The sequence below is a fragment of the Neopsephotus bourkii genome, unplaced genomic scaffold, assembly GCF_033783945.1.
Source record: "Neopsephotus bourkii isolate Nb327-2 ecotype Australia unplaced genomic scaffold, CSIRO-AGI_Nbou_v1 NB_388, whole genome shotgun sequence".
In the NCBI taxonomy this organism is placed as follows: Eukaryota; Metazoa; Chordata; class Aves; order Psittaciformes; family Psittacidae; genus Neopsephotus; species Neopsephotus bourkii.
This window is the reverse complement of record NW_026900893.1, coordinates 47,945-68,195: the sequence shown is the minus strand read 5'-3', so window position 1 is coordinate 68,195 and position 20,251 is coordinate 47,945. Positions and strand designations below refer to the sequence as shown.

At 42.6% G+C, this 20,251-nt stretch overlaps 1 protein-coding gene across 1 annotated transcript; it reads left to right on the top strand.

The window, feature by feature from the left end:
• Positions 1 to 7,583: 7,583 nt before the first annotated feature.
• On the top strand, positions 7,584 to 19,401 carry FXN (frataxin). Its single transcript, XM_061349241.1, has 5 exons — positions 7,584 to 7,877; positions 10,608 to 10,690; positions 12,053 to 12,173; positions 15,080 to 15,177; positions 19,138 to 19,401. The coding sequence occupies exons 1-5, from the start codon at positions 7,746 to 7,748 to the stop codon at positions 19,289 to 19,291; spliced, it is 588 nt and encodes a 195-aa protein (XP_061205225.1). The 5' UTR covers positions 7,584 to 7,745; the 3' UTR covers positions 19,292 to 19,401.
• Positions 19,402 to 20,251: the final 850 nt, after the last annotated feature.

Here is a 20,251-nt window from a genome sequence, read left to right as displayed (position 1 = left end):
CAGCTCTATAATGAAGAGGAGAATGTTGGAATTAGAGCAGAAAAAGCATTAGAACAGAATCAAAAGGCATTGCTTCATAAAAGCATTTCAGGTTTTTCAGTATGGGCAGTCATTTTAAGGTAACTTTAGAAACTGTTCTGGTTCCTTTATTTCCCTAGCAGCAGAGGTATGACCCCACACACCAGTGACCATCAATCAAAGATTTTGTGTTGTGATGTAGTGATGTATTTAAAAACTACATGGGTGTCACTTTGAAAGTTAATGAAAGCTATTGGTAATAACATTTCTTCTAGGATTTAGGGTAGCAAACCTGCTGAATTGGCAAAACCAGAATTTGGCACTTCAATTCCTGTAATTATGCTTTGTACCTCTGCAGAATTTTCCATTTAACATTTTGGTGTGGTTTGGGGTTTCTTTTTTATGTAATCCTATAACCCTGACAAGAGGAAGGTATTAATTCCTCAGTTATGTACGGACAGAGAAACAGAAAGGGTCGAGTCTTTTCTCTTAAGTATGTTGAGTTTCTGTCTTAACTTAGAATCACAGAATCATAGAATAGTTAAGAGTAGGACAGGAACTTAAGATCATCTAGTTCCAACCCCCTGCCATGGGCAGGGACACCTCACACTAAACCATGTCATCCAAGGCTTTGTCCAACCTCGTCTTGAACACTGCCAGGGATGGAGCATTCACACCCTCCCTGGGCAACCCATTCCAGTGCCTCACTACCCTAACAGGAAAGAATTTCCTCCTTATATCCAATCTAAACTTCTCCTGTTTAAGTTTTAACCCATTACCCCTTGTCCCATCACTACAGTCCCTAATGAAGAGTCCCTTCCCAGCATCCCTATAGGCCCCCTTCAGATACTGGAAGGCTGCTATGAGGTTTCCACGCAGCCTTCTCTTCTCCAGGCTGAACAGCCCCAACTTTCTCAGCCGATCTTCATACGGGAGGTGCTCCAGTCTCCTGATCATTCTCGTGGCCCTTCTCTGGATTTGTTCCAACAGTTCCATGTCCTTTTTATGTTGAGGACACCAGAATTGCACACAATACTCCAAGTGAGGTCTCACAAGAGCTGAGCAGAGGGGCAGGATCACCTCCTTCGACCTGCTGGTCACGCTCCTTTTGATGCAGCCCAGGATACAGTTGGCTTTCTGGGTTGCAAGCGCACACTGCAGCCGGCTCATGTTCATTTGCTGATCAATCAGCACCCCCACGTCCTTCTCCACAGGGCTGCTCTGAATCTCTTCTCTGCCCAACCTGTAGCTGTGCCTGGGATTGCTCCAACCCAGGTGTAGGACCTTGCACTTGACATGGTTAAACTTCATAAGGTTGGCATCAGCCCACCTCACAAGCGTGTCAATGTCCCTCTGGAAGGGACATCCCCTTCCCTCCAGTGTATCAACCGAACCACACAGCTTGGTGTCATCAGCAAACTTGCTGAGGGCGCACTCAATCCCACTGTCCGTGTCACCAGCAAAGATCCTGAACAAGACCGGTCTCAACACCGATCCCTGAGGGACACCACTCGTTACTGGTCTCCAGCTGGACATTGAGCCATTGACCACAACTCTTTGTGTGCGGCCATCCAGCCAGTTCTTTATCCACTGAGTGGTCCATTCATCAAATTGATGTCTCTCCAATTTAGAGACAAGGATGTCATGTGGGACAGTGTCGAATGCTTTACATGAGTGCTTGTGTCTTGTGGTTACCTCTTTTCCAGGATTGAAAATAAGATTGCTTAATCTAAAAAGATAATTGTTCTGCAGCATTCCTCTTAGAAATTCCAGAGACCAATCTGCATGCCCTGTAAAAAAACATTCTGTACATTCATGTGAAGTATCTGGTCCTTCCATGCACAGATCATAATATATGTAGAATGTTTCTCTATACGAGGTAGATATTTCTGATTAGTCTTATTTGGGGAAAGCCATGAAAATTCTTGAACACCAGATTAACCATTAAGCACATAACGTGTCACTTTTGCCAATTACCTACTGATGTAGTGTCTGAATCATTTGACCTTAGGAAGTCCCTAGAACACACAATTTCACTGCAACAATTCTGCCAGATTCTGAGCCATCCTTTGTATACAATCCCTTTAACACATCCATTTATAAATTAAAACAGTTGAAAAAGGAAATCCTGCATAGACAATGGAGCCTCCTGGGAAAACCTCCTCCAAAGCATGTGCATTTATAAGGGTTTTTTGGTTGGCTGTTTTTGTTATTTAGGATGGGTGGGTGGTTGGTTGGTTGTTTTTGTATGTGTATGTGTGTGACCAAATGGTTCAACTCTGATGAAAGAGGGATTACAGCTAAGCAATGTTAATGATCAGTAAGTTGGAACACATTTCTTTCTCTAATGCACAAAATGGTGGAAAGCTTCAAACATCAAAGAGTACAGGAGCTCGTAAAGATGCTTATGTTTCATGCTTAAGTATTCTGTTTCTCTTCATCTTGCATTGCTATTTTCCATTGGCAGCAGTCTGATGAAAATTTAAAGACTTTTAAACATACCTATAAAGCTAAGGAGGCAGTGCATGTCAAGTAAAAATAAAATACATACAGAAGGTATAATCAAATCCCTGTGGTACTGAAGTAATGTATTGGTCTATTTCTCCAGGTCTGAACTGATGGAACTTACCACAGGTAGCGAACTCTAAAGAATTAGGTCACAGACATGGGCATTCTGTGTGCATTGGTCCCTGAATACTCTGGCCCTGCAAGCTGCCCAGAAGGATAAAGCACAGGTTGCTGTCTGCTTAGAGAAAGGTAGGGAATAACTCCAAATTTGTAAATCTGACCCTATGAATTAATTATATGGCATTCAGAGGGAACGTTTTGCCTTTTGTGGTAGCATTAACAGTTGCCCTCAGTTCTAAAACATGAAACAAAAAAAACAAAACTAAAAACAATTTCATGGCCTTGTACTAGTGTTTAATGGTTTGAAAATACTAACACCTATCCCAAGATCTGTTTTGTTGTTGACTGTGCTTATATTTCAGACAATTTAATTTCATATAACTCAGTGCTGTTTTCCCAGACCCTTAATGCTACAGAGTGATAAAAAAGTGATCAGTGGTGCGTTCCACCTGTTCTTTGTAGAAGGTATTTGCTGACCCATTTGCAGTGGTGCATGCATCTGCATGCAACAAGAAAGTTACCAGTTCTTTCCAGACAGAAGCTGACGTCCTGGTCCAGGAGGACCCAAGTCTGTTATAACCAGAGTTAGCTTAAGACACAAGAGGCCAAATGCTGCTAATCAAAGAAGTATATTGAGTACTTGTCTAAACCAAGTATTTATTTACTGTGGTAAGGAAACAACAATAGGAAAGGCAGAGAAATAGAAAAGAAGGAAATCTAGCAAACAGTTGGGATAGAGTTGCAACAGACAGTCACCACCGTGGGTCCAGCAATGTCCCATTGGTCCGCAGCCTCCGTGTACTTCAGTGATGAGGGTCCCACCAGCTATTTGATAGCACAGTCCTTTATAGAGTATTACTGCATTCCTGTGCACACCCAGTCCTGCCGTGGAGCTCACGCGATTACTGTGTGATCATTTACCATGGACTGTACGTGCCTTGGCAGGTTGAGGTGGTCACCCATGCTCAGGCACATCCCACAAAGTGACATGACTGTTCTTGACCTCAGTGGAAACTGCTTTTGGGTGGCTGTCCCTTACCTGTTCACAGCAGCTGAGCTCAGTTAAACCGTCAGCAAGTCTTGCAACAAGCTCACCAGGACTGCAAACAAGCTTTGAGACAGTCACCTTAAGATACGGTCTCTCACAGGTGCGGGGTCTGACTCTGCAGCAATTTCGCATCTGGAACTGCTTTGCAGTTACTTTACACCAGACTAAAAGATACTGAAGTGTTGCGATATGAACAACATTAACCTCAGGGACATGGATCAAAATAAAATTTAAAAAAAGTTAAAATATTAATTTAACATATTTAATTATAACATCTATTAATGTTATACATAGTGGCTCAAAAAACTGACTAGAGCCAGACCAATGAATCAAATCGGTTTATTGAGCAAGCAACAGCAAGGAAAACAGCGCTGGGCGGCCAGGAAGTCTCTGCTCCGCCAACGGCACGCACCCCATTTCCCCAAAGTCACTGATTTTATACTCTATCCAGTGTACGTGCTACTCTTGGTGTATTCTGCGTCTGTGTGCCCCGTTGATAAGGGGTCTCATTCTGCCTCCCGTTGGGTGTGGGGAGAAAGACTCCTTACCTCCTTCGGGGTCTCATTCGGCCTCCTGGTGGGTGTGGGGAGAAAGGCTCCTTACCTCCTTCGGGGTCTCACTCTGCCTCCCGGTGGGTGTGGGGAGAAAGCTCCTCTCCTTCGGGGTCTCATTCGGCCTCCTGGTGGGTGTGGAGAGAAAGCTCCTTATCTCCTTCGCGATCTCATTCGGCCTCCCGGTGGGTGTGGGGAGAAAGCTCCTCTCCTTCGGGGTCTCATTCGGCCTCCTGGTAGGTGTGGAGAGAAAGCTCCTTATCTCCTTCGGGGTCTCACTCTGCCTCCCGGTGGGTGTGGGGAGAAAGCTCCTTGTCTCCTTCGGGGTCTCACTCTGCCTCCCGTTGGGTGTGGGGAGAAAGACTCCTTACCTCCTTCGGGGTCTCATTCGGCCTCCTGGTGGGTGTGGGGAGAAAGCTCCTTGTCTCCTTCGGGGTCTCACTCTGCCTCCCGTTGGGTGTGGGGAGAAAGACTCCTTACCTCCTTCGGGGTCTCATTCGGCCTCCTGGTGGGTGTGGGGAGAAAGCTCCTCTCCTTCGGGGTCTCACTCTGCCTCCCGGTGGGTGTGGGGAGAAAGGCTCCTTATCTCCTTCGGGATCTCATTCTGCCTCCCGGTGGGTGTGGGGAGAAAGCTCCTCTCCTTCGGGGTCTCACTCTGCCTCCCGGTGGGTGTGGGGAGAAAGGCTCCTTACCTCCTTCGGGGTCTCACTCTGCCTCCCGGTGGGTGTGGGGAGAAAGCTCCTCTCCTTCGGGGTCTCATTCGGCCTCCTGGTGGGTGTGGAGAGAAAGCTCCTTATCTCCTTCGCGATCTCATTCGGCCTCCCGGTGGGTGTGGGGAGAAAGCTCCTCTCCTTCGGGGTCTCATTCGGCCTCCTGGTGGGTGTGGAGAGAAAGCTCCTTATCTCCTTCGGGGTCTCACTCTGCCTCCCGGTGGGTGTGGGGAGAAAGACTCCTTATCTCCTTCGGGGTCTCATTCGGCCTCCCGGTGGGTGTGGGGAGAAAGACTCCTTATCTCCTTCGGGGTCTCACTCTGCCTCCCGGTGGGTGTGGGGAGAAAGACTCCTTACCTCCTTCAGGGTCTCATTTGGCCTCCTGGTGGGTGTGGGGAGAAAGCTCCTTATCTCCTTCGGGGTCTCATTCGGCCTCCCGGTGGGTCCGGTGTGTGTGGGGAGGAAGGCTCTTTATCTTCTTTTCCATACCTAGTTTACTTTAACAGATGCTTGCAGTCTATAAGCCAAATTTCAACGTGTCGAAGTCTTCCAGTAACCTTTAAGCAAGTTAAGTAACTCTTAAACAAACAATTTTTAAGCAAATAAGATTTGATTAACAAACAGGAATTCACTCATCACATTAATACATTAAAATTGCTAATCCCCAAACTCAGGCCCTTTTGAAGTTGTGTGAATGATCCTCACTGGTAGTAACATCCTGTAAAGTTCATGAACGTGAACAATGTTTGCAATTTTTTAAATGATTTTGTGAGATTGGTAGTATTGGAGAAACTACCTAATCTACAACAGTTCACTGATCTGTTGTAAACTGAGAAACAAGAGGTGCACATTTCCTGTTTAGAGCTTCATATGACTTTGGATGATTAGAGAAAATTACTGTTTTTCCAGGAACTACCTGGGTAATACCTGAAAATACCTTCTGACACTCTTTTTATAGGAATGGCAAGATATGTAAAAAAGCACCAGCTTTTACTAGATCAAATGCTACATAAAATACGAGGTATTCCACCATTCTGCCTGCTGCTTTCCACTCTCCCAGATACGAAAAGGGAACTGTTTTTACTAATGTATTCTGCGGTCTGATAAAAGTTATTTCTCCCTGTAGGCCTTATCTCAATATGTAGGCCATTATAGCTGCACACACATAAACAGTTCCTTCCAGAAGTGATACAGAGTGTGGGCTGCTCATTAAGGAATTAAAGTTACCTTGTATCTGCTCAATGTATAAACATTTTCCTTGCAAAATCAGCAAGAACACAGACTCCTACAAGGTCTGAGGGAAAATACTGGTGACAAACACACAGGGCTCTGCTGGAAAAGAGGCAAGATGGTGACTAAGCTAAATAATACGGTTTGGTACAGAGAACTCTTAACTACAACAGACCTCAAACTCTCAGTTGAAATCCGCACAGCCAGCTTGAATTGTCTGGGCTTCTGCCCTTGTGTAGTATAAAGTAATTTCCCTCTAAAGAAATAATACAAATCTTGGTGAGAAACTTTACAGTTGACTCCCTAAAGCGTTGAAAGATGCCATCTGCTTCTTTGAGAGTTTTAGGAATGTAAAAAATATGTATCACAGTGAACAGTGGTAAGTTTCTTAAATACGTGTATGCTTTACATATTTACAGTTTTATTTGCAACTGTGGTATCTTTCAGTCCTGTCCTGTGGAAGGATCTGAAATTAAATTTGTGCTCCCACTGAACGTGCTTTTACTTAAGAAACTTTTTCATCAGAATTATTTCTTATCTCTAATGTCCCTGGGAAGCCTATTTTTTTTTTCAGTTTAAGTAACAATAAAAGATGTTGAGATTGGACTTCTGACATCTTCGTGGTGAACGGTGTGGGTGTGTGTGTATAGTACCTCTGCTTGTGCTTTTTGTCCTTTCCAGGCTCCAGGCTCTTGTACACCTATCGGGCAAGATCACTGTGCCTGGGCAGGTCCCTGCAGAGCTTCACCCAGGAGCAATGACTCCCTGACCCAAGAACAGCAGCTGACCTCAGGGTGCGCAGAGGTTGCAGTCACGTTACCGAGTAACCATCACAGCTACTTGTCGTTATGATACCGGTGAGATCCGAGGTCCCCGAGTTCTCCCAGGCATGTGAAAAAGCCCGAGCAGTACAGCACGGCCCAGCACCTCTCTTTCCTGGGCACAGCCTCGCTGCACAATGATTGTGCCTAACGGCGGGGGTAGGACACCCTCCCTCTCCACTGGATGGGCTGATGGGGAAACGGCCATGGCCGGAAAAGGCACGCGGTAGGGAAAGATCGTACTCGACCCCAACACAGCTTTTTTGTCCCGGCAACAAGGCACTCCGGTGAAGTGTACGGAGGCTGTGCTGCGCCGCAGTCAGCGGGGCTGCGGAGTCACACATGCTGCTCGTCTTCCTCAGGCGCGGGCAAGCAGAGGGCGGCACCACCGCCGCCGTTCCTCGGCCGCAGCACCCAGCCGGTACGCACACCTGCGGTCAGGACGCGTTACCGGCGAAGGGTCCGGCGGGCGGCGGCTGCCCCTCAGAAACACCTGCCAGCCCGCTGACCCGCAACACCTGGGGAAGACCCGTCCCGCCTCAGGCAGGGAAGGACGAAGAGATCTGCCCACGTGGCACGGCCAGCTGCTCTAAGCCTCGCTGTCGCCCACCGCGCTCCCCCACCCCAGACTAGACCCGCGGCGCCGGCGGAAGAGCGGTAGCTCCGCGCCGCCTCCTGGTCGCTGCCGGCACAGCTCGTTGGCTCCTCCTCGGCCTATTCCGCAGTGGGCAGCGGCGACATGTGGAGGCTGGGGGCGGCCGGCGCGGTTAATGCCGCGCAGCGGCTGGCGGCGGTGCCGCCGCGGCGGCAGAGCGGAGCCCCTGGGTGCGCCTTGCTGGCGGGGACTGCCACTTCCGGCCGCGGGTGGACGGTGAGCCTGAGGCGGGAGGGTAGCGAGATGAGGCCTGCGACGCCGGGAGGGAGGAGGCGAGATGGCAGCGCTGCCACTGCCCTGGGGCGGCCGGGGCAGCCTCGGCAGCTTCGGCCCAGGCTGCCGCTGCGAGCGACCGCTGGGGGCGGGGAGGGAAGGGTGGCCCTGGAGCCGGTCCTGGCCAAGGAAGGGCGGTCCCAAGCCGGTGCTGCAGGCCCGTGGGGCTAGTCAGCGCCCCTCGCCCCTTCCCCCGGGTGCTCCCTGCGGGCCGGCACACAGCGGAGAGCGTCATTCCTCTCTGGCCGGGAGAAGGTGGCCCAGCGTCCCTGAAGGGGAAGGCGGAGGAGGCGGGCTGCCGGGCCGGGCCGGGCCGGGCCGGGCCAGGCCAAGCTGTGCTCCGGTAGCTGCTGGCCTAGCTGGAGCGCGCCTCGGCGCCTCCGCCCGCGGGAGCACCGGAGTGCAGAAGTGTGGGGCTGGCGGTCTCGGGCGTTCCGAAAACATGCAAATACACCAGTTCTGCGCTGTGGGAACGGGAACAGCGAGAGCTGTCAGAGGGAATCAGAGAGCTGCTCTGGGCAACCCGTGCCAGGGCCTCGTCACCCTTACGTTAAAGAATTTGCTCATAATATCTAATTTAAATCTGCCCTCTTTTCAGTTTAAAGCCATTCCCCCTTGTCTTAACCACTGCGTGCCCTTGTAAAAAGTTCCTGTTCAGGTTTCTTGTAGGCCCCCTGCAGGCACTGGAAGGCCATTGCAAGGTGTCCCTGGAGCTGGCTCCAGGCAAATCCAGCTCTCAGTCTGTCTTCATAGAGGTGCTCCAGCCCCTTCCTGGCCCTTCTCTGGACTCGCTCGAGTAGATCCACATCCTTTTTTGTGTTGGGGGCACAGCGCTGGCTGCGGTACTCCAGGTCTCACGAGAGCAGAGGAGAGGGGTAGGATCACTTCAACCTGCTGCTCCTTTTGATGCAGCCCAGGATACGGTTGGCTTTCTGTGCTGTGTGCACACTGAAGCCAACTCATGTTGACCTTCTCATCAGTCAATACCCACAAGTCCTTCTCAGGGCTGCTTTCAGTCCAGCTTCTGCCCACCCTGTAGCTGTGCTTGGAATTGACCTGACCCAGGTGTAAGGCCTTGCACTTGGTCTTGTTGAATTTCATGAGGGTGGCATTGGGCCTCCTCTCCAGCCTGTCCAGGTCCCTCTGAATGGTATCTCTTCCCTCCAGTGTGTTTACTGCACCATGCAGCTTGGTGTCATCAATAAACCTGCTGAGGTTGCGCTGAGTCCCACTGTCCATGTTGCTGACAAAGTGAATCCCGTGTTTGCTGTGCTCCAGAGCTATTTACTTGTTTGCTACTCTCTTCCCCTTGCAGAGAATGCGTGCTAGCCACCCTTAGAACTGGGTTTGGTATATGAAGGGGTGATATCAAGTGTATGCTACCACTATGTTGGCTGCCTCAGGTCATAAACTGAGCGTGAGCAAACTAGGGATTTACAGCCTCTCAGTCTGACCAGAACCTGGACATATTTATGATTGTTTAGTTTTTGATCCAAAGTGTGTATTAAAGAAATGATAAAGGGTACAGTAAAAAATACATATGCATCAGTGTCTATTTTGTCAATATAAATCATTGTGATGGTAGGAGTTTGGTGTCCTTCATGACCATGTCATGGCTTTGGACTACCAGACAGTTCATCTGTAAAGCCTGAGGGTAGACATCAAACCATATGGAGAGAACTGGTTTTGTGTTTGGCTCACAGGTGTGCTTGAAGAGGGTCAGTTGTAGTTCCTTTTTAAATGTCACTTTCTTTTCAGCTCACTCTGCTAGTTTTGAAAAACCTTGTGCAAGTGCACAAAACGCAATCAAGAATGCTATCTTCCTGTTCATCTAAAAATATATGCCTTTGTGGCCCAGGCAAAGAAGAAAGTGGCAAACATGCTATCTTCTTGGTGGGTAGCATAAGTGCTTCTGCTAGTGTGTTAGACCAGCTGTATTTTTATCCATGTTCATGTACTGCTTTCCCTAAAAGGGGTTGTCCATTTTGCTCCCTTGTCTTATTTTGCCAGTAAGCTGATAAAGCTTTTTTGTACCTTTGTTTGTTTGTTTGTTTTTAAAAAGCTTTTTGTTTGTTTTTAAAAAGAAAATAAATTAGGAATGAAAAAGCTGTTGGTTTGGGTTTTGTTTTTTTTTTTTTGGTTGGTTGGTGGTTTTTTTTTACAGAAGAGATTTGGAATGTGAATTATGATATTAGCTCTTTTGTAAATTAGAAGGATTCAGGGCTTCTGTTTCCTTCAGTTGAAAACATTAATGGCTTCTAACAGAGGGACACAAGTTGTTGATAATGAATCATCTGAGGAGTGGATATTTGTGAAAATCTTGGCCTAAGCTAGTTGTCTGAAGTTGCTCAGTAATTCTGTAGGAGAGCAGTAGGAAAGAATACAGTTCTTCTCTTTCCTAATTCACTATTCTATGAATAAGATCCTTTTTTTTCTTTTTTTTTCATTAGTTTGTGTCAGAAAACAAGGATATTCTAGATTGTCTCAGTCATCCAGAGACTAAAGCTACATAATTCTTTCCTTATTAGCTCTGTGATAGAGAGTATGAGTATTTTACTTGGGGAGGGTGGAAAAGTATTCAAGGATTTACTTAATTTATGTGACAAATATGTAATTTAGTATTCTTTGTGGTTTAAGTTTTAATTCCATTTTACTTACCCTTACTTTCAACAGCAATTACAATATGCTTCAGAGGTGAAGAGCAAGACTGTTCAGTTCATGAATTTAAGAAGTGCGGGAACTCTGAATAACACAGGGTAAATTTTATTTTGAAACATTCATATGACAGTGCTGTCTCTACATGTTTTTAATAATCTGTACGTATGATAAGGGTATCAGCTAATGTAATGTTTATGTGATGGAAAAGAACAATTTTAACAAGAAGCATTTTGGGTGAATTTGGGAATTCACTTAAGAGATAATTAATGTACCTAAACGTAGGTGTCTAGCACCATTTTACATATGTCAGAATATGTGAAATTTCTACTTGTGCTGAGAGGATGTGACACAGTATCTGTCAGAGATTTCTCCCCATCTGATGCAGCTGTTGGAGGCTCAATGAAGGATTCTGCAGGTACCTAAGATAGTTCTTAAGTACCTGAACTGCACCTTGAACCAGTATGTGAATCCTGCCTAATTCTAAGGCTTTCCATTCTCCTTGCCCTTAGGCTTTTCTGTGGTGTGCCTCACATAAGTGGCATAGAGTACATTTCAGTAACTGACTAGCAAGAAACTTAAAAATAAAATATCTGTATTATCAACTGAAAGATACTGAGTCACCATAGTCCATAGTAACTGTTGTATTGCTGTACCCATTAGCAAAAACTGAAATGATTTCATTAAATTGTCTGCTGCTAGAGATATCCACTTACACACTCTATTAAAAGTTAACACTGATACAGGTGGAAAAACTTAAGTGATTTAATTACATTTGGCTAATTAAACTAACCTAGACTTTGTTCCCACTAACTTTTTTTACTTATTTAAAGAGGATAACAGAAGCAGTCTCACAAGTGCTGTAAGCCTTACGTAATGGCTACAAAGGTGCTTTAAGACTCTCTGAAGAAGAAGGTAATTGTATGTATTAGTTCATAAGCACACTTTAAATAACATCTAATTACCAGGCTGTGTTGGTAATTTGAGAAGCCAGATGCTGTGTGTGGACATGGCATGCGATAATGATGTTTCTAACCTGCTTATAGCTATGGCAAGTTTCTTACAGTCAAGTGACATTCGCTTCTGAACAGGAGGTGCTTGTCTCTTCATAAAGTTCAAAACTAAGTAATTCTTGCACAAAGTCCTTTTACGAAAATGCCTGGTTTTGAAATCTAACTTTCTCCTACCTCTCTCCTCTTGGTAAACAGAAGTCAGTATATCTGAGGAAAAAAATGCATAATCCTCAGTTAAGAGAGCTCTACTACCAAAATTTCAAAATTCCACCTCCATTTATAAGGTGGATAGTTACCTACATTACATAAAAAAAAACCCAACTTACTGCTTGTTTTATATGCTCATTTCATGGTTACTGTTTCCTCCAAGGTCATGGTATGTTTTTATTATAGGGAAAATACTGTGTTCTACAGATTTCTCCTAATTATGGACTTTTACGTTATTTGTAGGTCTTTAGATGAGACCACTTACGAAAAACTGGCTGAAGAGACACTGGACTCCTTAGCAGATTTCTTTGAAGACCTGACAGATAAGCCTTTTACCCCAGAAGATTATGATGTCTCTTTAGGGGTATGTTTTAAGCATTTTATTACCAATGTAATTACTATACCTTTTTTTCCTTGAGGAAGAATTTAAATTGGTCACCTTAGTGCCAACACTTAGAATGCAGTCATGTTTTACAGCTTTATTGTAAAAATATGCGAGTTTATACTGACTGGAGCAACTGTTCTGGTGGAAAGTAACACATGCTGCTGTATGATTTGAGGATTTAAAATGTTTAGAGTGTAGAGAAAGAGATAATGTAAAATAACAAATGAGCACAAGAGGAAACAACAGCTGGTCTATAAATTTTTCTAAGCTTGCATAGGCACCTGATATCAGCAGTCACTTCTCCTTGCCAAATACTCCCATAGGACAGGCCTGTGTGGCATAGTACATGTACATGACATGTAGCTGATACAGCAGTTTCTTTGGTTGCCCTGAATACCAAGAAGTACATTTGTCTTGGCCAGGCAGAGTACATTTATCCTGGCTTTACGCATGTCAACCTGTGGTGGAGAAAAGCAACAAGAGGATGCAATGTTTGTGTAGTTGCAGAAGTGAGACCAGAGAAAGCTACTGTCACGGGAGACATTGGGCAGGTGCTAGCCTGGTAATTGGAGTCTTTAATGGGTTGGCCAGTCAAATTCTTTTAGAGGAGTGATAGATTAAAAATGCATTGTCAATTTGTATATAGGAATTTATTAGCTTTATATACAAGCCCTGAAGTGGTTTGTATGTTACAACCCTCTACATGACTTGGAGGGGAGTGCATTTCTCCCTACGCTGCCATCTGCAACACAGGTCTTTCACTGCCACATTTTTTTGAGGTCACATAACTTCTGCTCCCTGTTCATGTCTTACCACTAGGAGGTTGCTTTCTAAGAGCCCTGTCATTTAAGGTTTTATGCGCAGGGACCTTGAAGGGATGGTCTGGGTTGCACTGTGAAAAAAAAAATGAAAAAAAACCAACCAAAAAACCCCAAAACCCACACAAACAAACACACCCCAAACAACAAACCACCACCGAAACAAAACCAGTAAACCACCCCAGAGACAGACCCCCTCTAGTGTTCAGACTAGTTCCTGCTTAACTTTGCCATCAAAATATTCATTCTTTATTTCTTATGACTAGAATAGAAAATAACAGAATAACACTGTTAGTAGGATTCTGTTGTTGCGTTAGTAAATACTATTTGTTGCTTTAATTAAGGAGTTAATGTTACAGCCAATTGCTTTTCTGGTGAAGAGCAAAACATTGTTTAGCCATTACTATTTCGTGTGTTTTAGCATATTGGCACCAGTTAGCCTGATTTAAAGAGCTTAGGACAAAAATTAGCAAAAAAGATTATGATTTAGTTCTTTGATATTCTTAGACACTTCTTTGTGTGAAGGTGAGATGTCAGAATTTTATCTCTAGCCACTGTAGAGTGGATTGTGTTTGACATTGACTCTCTGTGAGGCGCAAAAGGAATTATTTTTACATCCATCTTAATTTCTACTAGTACTCTTTTATTGCATAAACTGTATGATGACATAATATATTGTTGTTTCTGAAAGAGGAAAGAAACAAGCGAAGGGTTTAAGAGTCGGAGGTTTCAATTCCAAAGGCTAATACTGTAGCCGGCCACCAGGTGGCGAACGTGATAAAGTTCTGTTCTGCCCATGTCATGTTACAAACTTGATTTCTTTATACTATTTATATAGGATCATAGGTCATGGCTTGGGTTGGAACGAACCTTTAAACGTTGTCATGTCCAGGAGAAAAAATACCTTTCTTCAAATATTCTTGTTACCAGGAGCTAACAGACGTAAACATCCAGTAGTATGAAACATATACTACAAAATACAGTAAAAGTATCTTGCAGTTTAAGGTCTTAAAAGGCGCTGCCTGTGCTACACGTTAAGTTTGCAGGCAGTAGGTATTCATAAATGAAAGTTTTTTTCCCCATAGTAAGTGTTTATATGTAGCAAATAGCCCTAGCAATGATAGTGGCTGTCCTGACTAAAGCATGAAAAATACGATTCCCTTAAATGGAATGCTATAGGGTATGAAGTATTTGAGAAACAGTAGCTAAAATACGACTAACCTGTTACCTGAATCATCAAGCTGTAATTTTTAATCAGCATAATTTGGATCATCTGTAGGTTACCTTTCATCTAAGTAGGGTTGTTCTTTTACTTTTAAAGTTAGGACATAAATATTTTTGTCAGAGTTAATGTATGCCATTCAAATGCACTTATGAAAATGTCAGAGAAACATGAATCATGTTGTCAGTAAGAAATGCAAGTAAAAAAAAAAGAGAATAAATGCTTGCTAGTATAATGGTCAAGCTGGCGTAACTAAAACAAACTAGACCTCATGGACTTTAGAAGTGGAACATTTTTGAGGTATGATTCAGGATATAGGCACTTCATCAGAATTATTGGAGAAAGAATTGTGTTTATTCACTGGGAAACTGTTACAGTTACTTAGGAAAAGTTAGGTAAAATTTCATGGCTCAGGAATCTAGCAATAACACGTAAAGCTTCTTGGTTTTGAACCACACCACTTCTCAGCGGTTCAGGAATAGAAAAGGTTGTTATTGGATGATGTTTTAATCTTTGCAGAATGAACTAGCAGTTCTTCCAAGGTGACAGATCAAAAGCTCAAGAATATTATTTAAGCAGCGCCATTGTGAATGGTGCAAATGCAGTAAATCAAACTCTGACAAGAAGGTCTAAAGTCTGGACCAGACTCAAAGATATGCAGGTTGTCCTAGGTAATACAAGTTTTTGATACCTAATGATCATTCTTCCAAACTATTATTGTTAGGAAAATATTTGGGAAAGTGATACAGAAATGTAAGTTTCTGTTTTATCTACATCAGATACTGTCATCCTTGTCAAGGAACAGGAGACAAATTTTTAACTTCTCTCTTATTTTGTGTTTTGAGAGTGGAGTTCTAACAGTGAAATTAGGTGGAGACATGGGAACATACGTAATCAATAAGCAAACACCAAACCGTCAGATTTGGCTGTCCTCACCCACTAGGTAAGTTACATGTAAGTTAGCCATGTAATGTCTGCAGACTAGGTTGAAATGTAACGCCCCTTCTTTTATAGCACAGCATGGACTATGTAATATCCTTTTTATAAGTAACCCTTTTGCTCAGTATACTCTCAAAACATGATATAATCTAACCGTTTGTTAATAATTTCTTACAGAGGTTTGAGTCACAGTGCAGTATACTGACACATCTATTTAATCCAGGAAATGTGTAATACAGAATTTTCATATGCTGTTCTGGTCCAAAACCACTGTCTGCAGGAAGATAGCCTTCTCACAGAAAAAATAAACAGCATGATTAAAAAAAAACACAAACAAGACAACCCAAAGCTTCTATTGGAAAGAGTGATGATGATGATGTTATGATCTAAACTTCTCTTTGTATTTAAATAGGGTGGCTCCTTCCCCTTTAAGCTTGTGGGATTTCCTGCTTTGTATGTTTATGTGCTCTCCCACTAGTTGTTTTTGTCAAGCATCTGCCCTTCACCAAGCCTTGGCTAGCTGTTCCCTCTGCCTTCTCTAATGCTGTGTTTTGGTCCATTCCAGGTTTTCTGGTTGGTTTCAGCGGGGAGGACAGGCAGCTAAGTGGGAAAATGTTGTAGCTGTCTCCCCCAAAAATTTGTGTTCTCTGCCACTGTCTGGGCTGAGGGAGTTGGTCAGTGTTGCTGGTGAAGGAACTAGTTAGCTGGAAAGTATGAGCACTCCCAGTAACTGTGCGGGCATACCTCTTTAATGTTGTTCAGTGATTGCAAAACTGGCAATAGTTTTGCAGTATTAGAATTCTGTAGCAGGGTTTGTGTCTTGGGAAAAAAACCCCACAATGGGATTCAAGATTTTAAGAGAAACGATTTTAATAGACATGAAGTTTACCTAAAGAAAAGTCTGGGATGCTTCATAAAGTTTGCCTAAGGAAAAGTCTTGGGATACTTAATAAAAACAGAACTGTAGAAATACCTGAAGATTAATGGATGAAGACTCAACAAGTAATCAAGAAGATCCAATTAGGAACTGAATATGATTTTAAAATAATTCAGAGACTTGTGGGACATTTAAACTTCTTGTCGCCTTTTGCTAAATCTACAGTTGATGTGTTAAAACCTATGTATATGGCTGTTGCTGCAAAACAAAATTTTTGTTTCGCTCAAGAATACAAAGTTTTACTGTTTAAGCTTTGTAAACAAACATGTTTTGTAAACAAACAGTTTCCTTCACTGGAAGGAAACTGAGGGAAACTGAACTCCCATTCCTATGTTTCCCATTTTTGACATAAGCAATTCTGGTCCCTCTGCCCCGGTCTGAGTAAGAGTGGCGTTGTCCTTTTCCCATGATGGTGTTCAGAAACAAGGTACTGCTGTTCCCAGTGCTGTGTTTTATTTCTCGTCTATAAAGGATTCCTGCTTTGAACAGCTTATACAAATAAATGTTAGCAATATCCTGATGGCGTTTCTCAAACCCTGGGTACTTATTAACTTTGACTGTCTTCCACTGGAAAACTAGGAAATGCCCTTGGGCCAAAATCTGGCTGGGATCAAATATTTCCAAGCATGACTTTGCTTTATTGTACTTATGTACTGTTTGCTACACAGCACACCAGGCTAGTAATTTTTGTACTAACTCCTATCCCAGAATCCTTTTATTAAATAATTTACTTAGCAGGTATGTGACTTGCTAAAGCACAGGTCTAGCAACCTGAACAAACTTTTAGACAGATGCAGGCTGAGTGTCAGAATTTATTCATTCAGTATATTTTTAAATAGCATAATTTCTGAACCTTGATTCTGTTTAAGATCACTGTAAGATTTTTGTGTCGTTGACACAAAGATTTCATGTATTTCTGAAAACCAAAATTCACAGAATTCTTATCAGTTTAGAGCCAACACTAGTTGAGCTAAGCATTAATGCTCCAGAATACGGGATTTGTTGATAAACATTAAACATTTTTTTTTAATTGTGAATAAAAATACTCAAGGAAAGAGATGAACTCAAAAATTCTCTTGATGGTATTTTCCATCATCTGCAAAGAAAAATGATTCACCTACAAATGTTAAGTTTTGTGCTTCCTCAGCTGGTATTATGGTAAACAGTAGTATTTCCTGACATATGATGCTGCATGTTCGTTTACTTCCTAACTTCTAAAAAGCTACTCCAGCAGACACTCTAGGATCTGGAGTGACATACTTCCTTAACGCAATATACTAGGAACTGAAAGAAGCAAATACACCTGCAGGTGGTCACTTGTACTGAATGTTGTTTGTACAGTAAATATAACATTTTGGGTCTTTAAGAACATATTCTGAGAGAGACAAAGTATTAAGATTTGAGAGAGAGACATTTTCTTGAATTTTTTTGACCTTCAGTTTGCTATCCTGTGTCTATACACTGAAGTGCACTGAGGCTTGCGTTTGCAAAGCTTTACTTAAGTAAAAAAGTCAACAATTTTAGAAGGGGGTTTCAGGGGTGGGTGTAACCTGCCAGCAGTGTGACTGCAGTAACTTCATGTAGCTCCTTTGACTGAAAAGACTTCTAAACCTTACACAGTGTTTCTTAATAATACCGTAATGTGATATTTTAATTCTTCTCACTGTTTAAAAATGTATGCAGACTTTCAATGAGAAATATATTTAGTCTATATTTATCTTTGTAGGCATTTTATAGGAGTCACAAGATCCTTGCTTAAATTATTTAAATAAAAAATCATATTTGTACAGCATTTTGAAGATTCAGAGGACAATGGAGACATATCATATGCTAGCCATATCACTGATCCTTACTATGCACCATTTAAAAACAGTTAACTTACGCTCTTCTTTGTTGTTAATTAAATAGCCTGCATTAGCCCACTTTTCATGAATGGCTGCATCCCATTGTGTCATTCCCTAGGTGCAGGACTGTATAGTGGTACTGCACAAAGGAGTGAAAAATGTAATTAGAGCACATAATCCTGATTCCAAGTAGTTGCCACTTAACATACAGGAAGTGAGATTTCACTGGAAGTGACTTGCATTTGTGCTTGCATTTTTGACTCCTCATAGTTTGTTTAGTAGTTGGAAATGTCTTCATTTGAATATTGTGAGTAATTGAGGATATCCAAGTTTCAGATTAGTGTTTATGTTTGTTTAAAACCTGCAGATTGTTCTTGTGTGTATATAAGATAGTCTCTTTTCCAGCAGATCTTGTGCATGGATTGTCTCCATTCCAAGGCATTTTGTCCTGTGAGTTCAAGGATAAGACTGATCATTTGTCTGTTTATCCTAGACAACTTTTTTTTTTTTTATTAGTTTCTTAGCTAATGTTAACAGTAATGAGAGCCTTTCAATCATTCTCTTGTTTCCAGTGTGGAGAATTGGGTAGATAGAGAGGTCTGGAATAGAACCCCAGGTGTTCAAGTTTCTGTGTTGATACTTAATATAGGCCTGAAAAGTCAAGCCAACACTGCATGATAACACAGAGGAAAACAGCATTTTAAATACAAACCACCTACATGCCAATATATTTGCTTTCAGCTGGTAAATTCTTTTGTTTCATCTAAGAAGAGAGAGTGGTGATTTGTGTTCTGCTTTGTTTAGAATACCTGCATGTGGCTGCTGCAAGAACTAATTGATACCATTCATTCAGCGTTACACAAATACCCCTTGTAATATTTGTGTGCAAGAAGATTATACAAATGAGGGAATAAGGAGGTGAGGGAAGAAAGTGGGGAAATCTGTGCCAAAACCAGGAAGGGAAGGAGCTTATGTCAGTGACCGAAAACATCTTTTCCCCTTTCAGGGATGGATATCTGTTGGATGGCTCATCAGTATCTGTCTTCTGCTCCACTGTCCCAGACTGCCCGCCAGCCCTTCTATTTGTTGTCTGTTCTTTTTCCCGGGGTACATTATAAATGCAGGCTTCCAGCAGCTCTCCATGAATAATCCGTACTTACACAGCATGTTCTTTGTTTTCTAGTGGGCCCAAGCGCTATGACTGGACTGGACGAAATTGGGTGTATTCACATGACAGAGTATCACTTCATGAACTGCTATCAAAAGAACTTTCAACGGCATTAAAAACTAAGTTGGATTTGTCCTGCTTGATATATTCTGGGAAGGAAGATACTTGATGATATTTTATCTCATGGAATTTAAAAACTTTAACCACAAGCCAAGCCCTTCCTTGTTTTCTGAGGTACCTGAGCTTAATTCTGTTGTTTTTTTCTTGACATCACGATGATCTTAAGGTTCTTTCCAGCCCTAACTATTCTATGATTCTATGTTGCACAACAAAAATGAAAATAATACGTATTTCTCTAGTGCTAAGTCTTTGGGCTTCTGTGTCACTGCTTCATTCTCTGTCCATGTAGTACAAGTGGAGGAGGTCGCCCTTCCTGTCACTGCATTACTTACTTTCTTACTGCAGAAGTAAGACTTGAATTCTTACTGTCTGTAGTCTTGTTCGATGTAAGGACTGACCCGCCTGATGACTTCTGAGCGGCACACAAATGCTAAACTTCTTTTGGTGAGACATTCACCCAAAAGAAATACCTTTGAATTACATTGATGTAAGTTGTGGGACTGTGAACACATCACATTAAAAATTTGTGGCTATTGCTAGTGAATAACGCATCACAGTCAGATTGAGCACGTCATAAACAAAATGGCTGTCGCAGTAAAAACTTTTCATTTTGAGTAATGCATGTAAAAGAGGAGCTTTTCTCTTGGTACTGCTGAATTTTCTCTTTTCCAAGTTCTAGTTTCTTTCACATTATTATTTTTTTTTTTTTAATGGGGTTTTGGAGTTTCAGAGTTTCTATTTTTTTAAGCTAAATTTTAAATTACTCAGAGGTCTGTATGGTTGTAAATTTTAAATTACTCAGAAGTCTGTATGGTTGTAAGCATCGTATTGAACTGTAAAAGCTGGTATGTCAAGTTTAAGCTGTGCGGCAGTATCTCTGCAGATTTATTGTGTGAATGTCCAAACTGTGGATTTCTCTTTCTGTTCCCTTTTGTTCTTCAGATAGTAAAAATACATACTGACTTTTTTTTTTTTTGTTGGGCAAAATTGAGATTCACAGTGGCAAAAA